Below are 751 nucleotides of genomic sequence, written 5' to 3'. Positions count from 1 at the left end.
TGTAGCACAGAGAAAGGCATTTTGGGTCTTCTCTTGTAGTATGCCTCCTGGCTGCAGGTGGAGAAAGAGTAGTTCAGAAGGTAGGAATGGAAGTCTCCATGCCTCTGTAGGCCTGTCTGTTTCCAAGAAAGATCTAAACTTCCTCTTGCTAATAGCTTCATGGGAGAACACACTGTCCCCAGGTATTCTCCATCATTGATCTGACTAACCTTCACAATCAAAGGTTTTATCACTGTGTCTGTCTTTCCTTGCAGCGGTGTCACAGCAACCCTGTTATCACACAGATTATGCGAATCTTCTGCCACACTGCTCACAGTGACATTCACTTTGCCTGCAAGAAGCACAAGAGTGCATCACTGAGCACTTGCAGCAGAGTTCTGTACATACAGGTGATGGGACCAGACAAAGGGCAGGCAAATGTCACACCTCCTCCCACTAGCTACCATACATCCCTCTGCTTAACCTCACCCAGTCTAGTGGCTGTCACATTCCACGCAAAGATTTTTGCTTCGTTGGCACAGAGGCAGCTGGTGAACTGGCAGCCTGGACAGGCATCCACCTTTAGTTCTGGAGTCTCTATGAGGGTGGTGTGCACCTGAGTGTGTTGAGGCGTACAAACATACATTGTCACAGAATTAGCATCAGGCACTGATCAAAGGAACTAAATCATGAGTCACAAAAGATGAGACTGTTCTTTGTGTCCTAGATACCAGTATATAACTAATAGCTTGCCTTTAGGCTCGTACTCTTG

At 46.7% G+C, this 751-nt stretch overlaps 1 protein-coding gene across 1 annotated transcript; it reads right to left on the bottom strand.

Annotated features, from left to right (window-relative positions):
- Positions 1-6: 6 nt before the first annotated feature.
- LOC104916429 (alpha-2-macroglobulin-like protein 1) lies at positions 7-735 on the bottom strand (the record flags this gene model as incomplete). The annotated part of the gene is made up of 3 exons (XM_010727467.3): positions 469-735; positions 210-331; positions 7-51 (listed from the first exon to the last, which is right to left on the bottom strand). Coding segments are annotated over exons 1-3 (324 nt in total), but the record flags the coding sequence as incomplete, so codon positions are not given.
- Between the last annotated feature and the right edge of the window lie 16 nt (positions 736-751).

The sequence above is a fragment of the Meleagris gallopavo genome, unplaced genomic scaffold (assembly GCF_000146605.3).
Source record: "Meleagris gallopavo isolate NT-WF06-2002-E0010 breed Aviagen turkey brand Nicholas breeding stock unplaced genomic scaffold, Turkey_5.1 ChrUn_random_7180001895839, whole genome shotgun sequence".
Taxonomy (NCBI): Eukaryota; Metazoa; Chordata; class Aves; order Galliformes; family Phasianidae; genus Meleagris; species Meleagris gallopavo.
The sequence above is the reverse complement of the archived record's forward strand: the minus strand, read 5'-3'. Positions and strand labels throughout refer to the sequence as shown.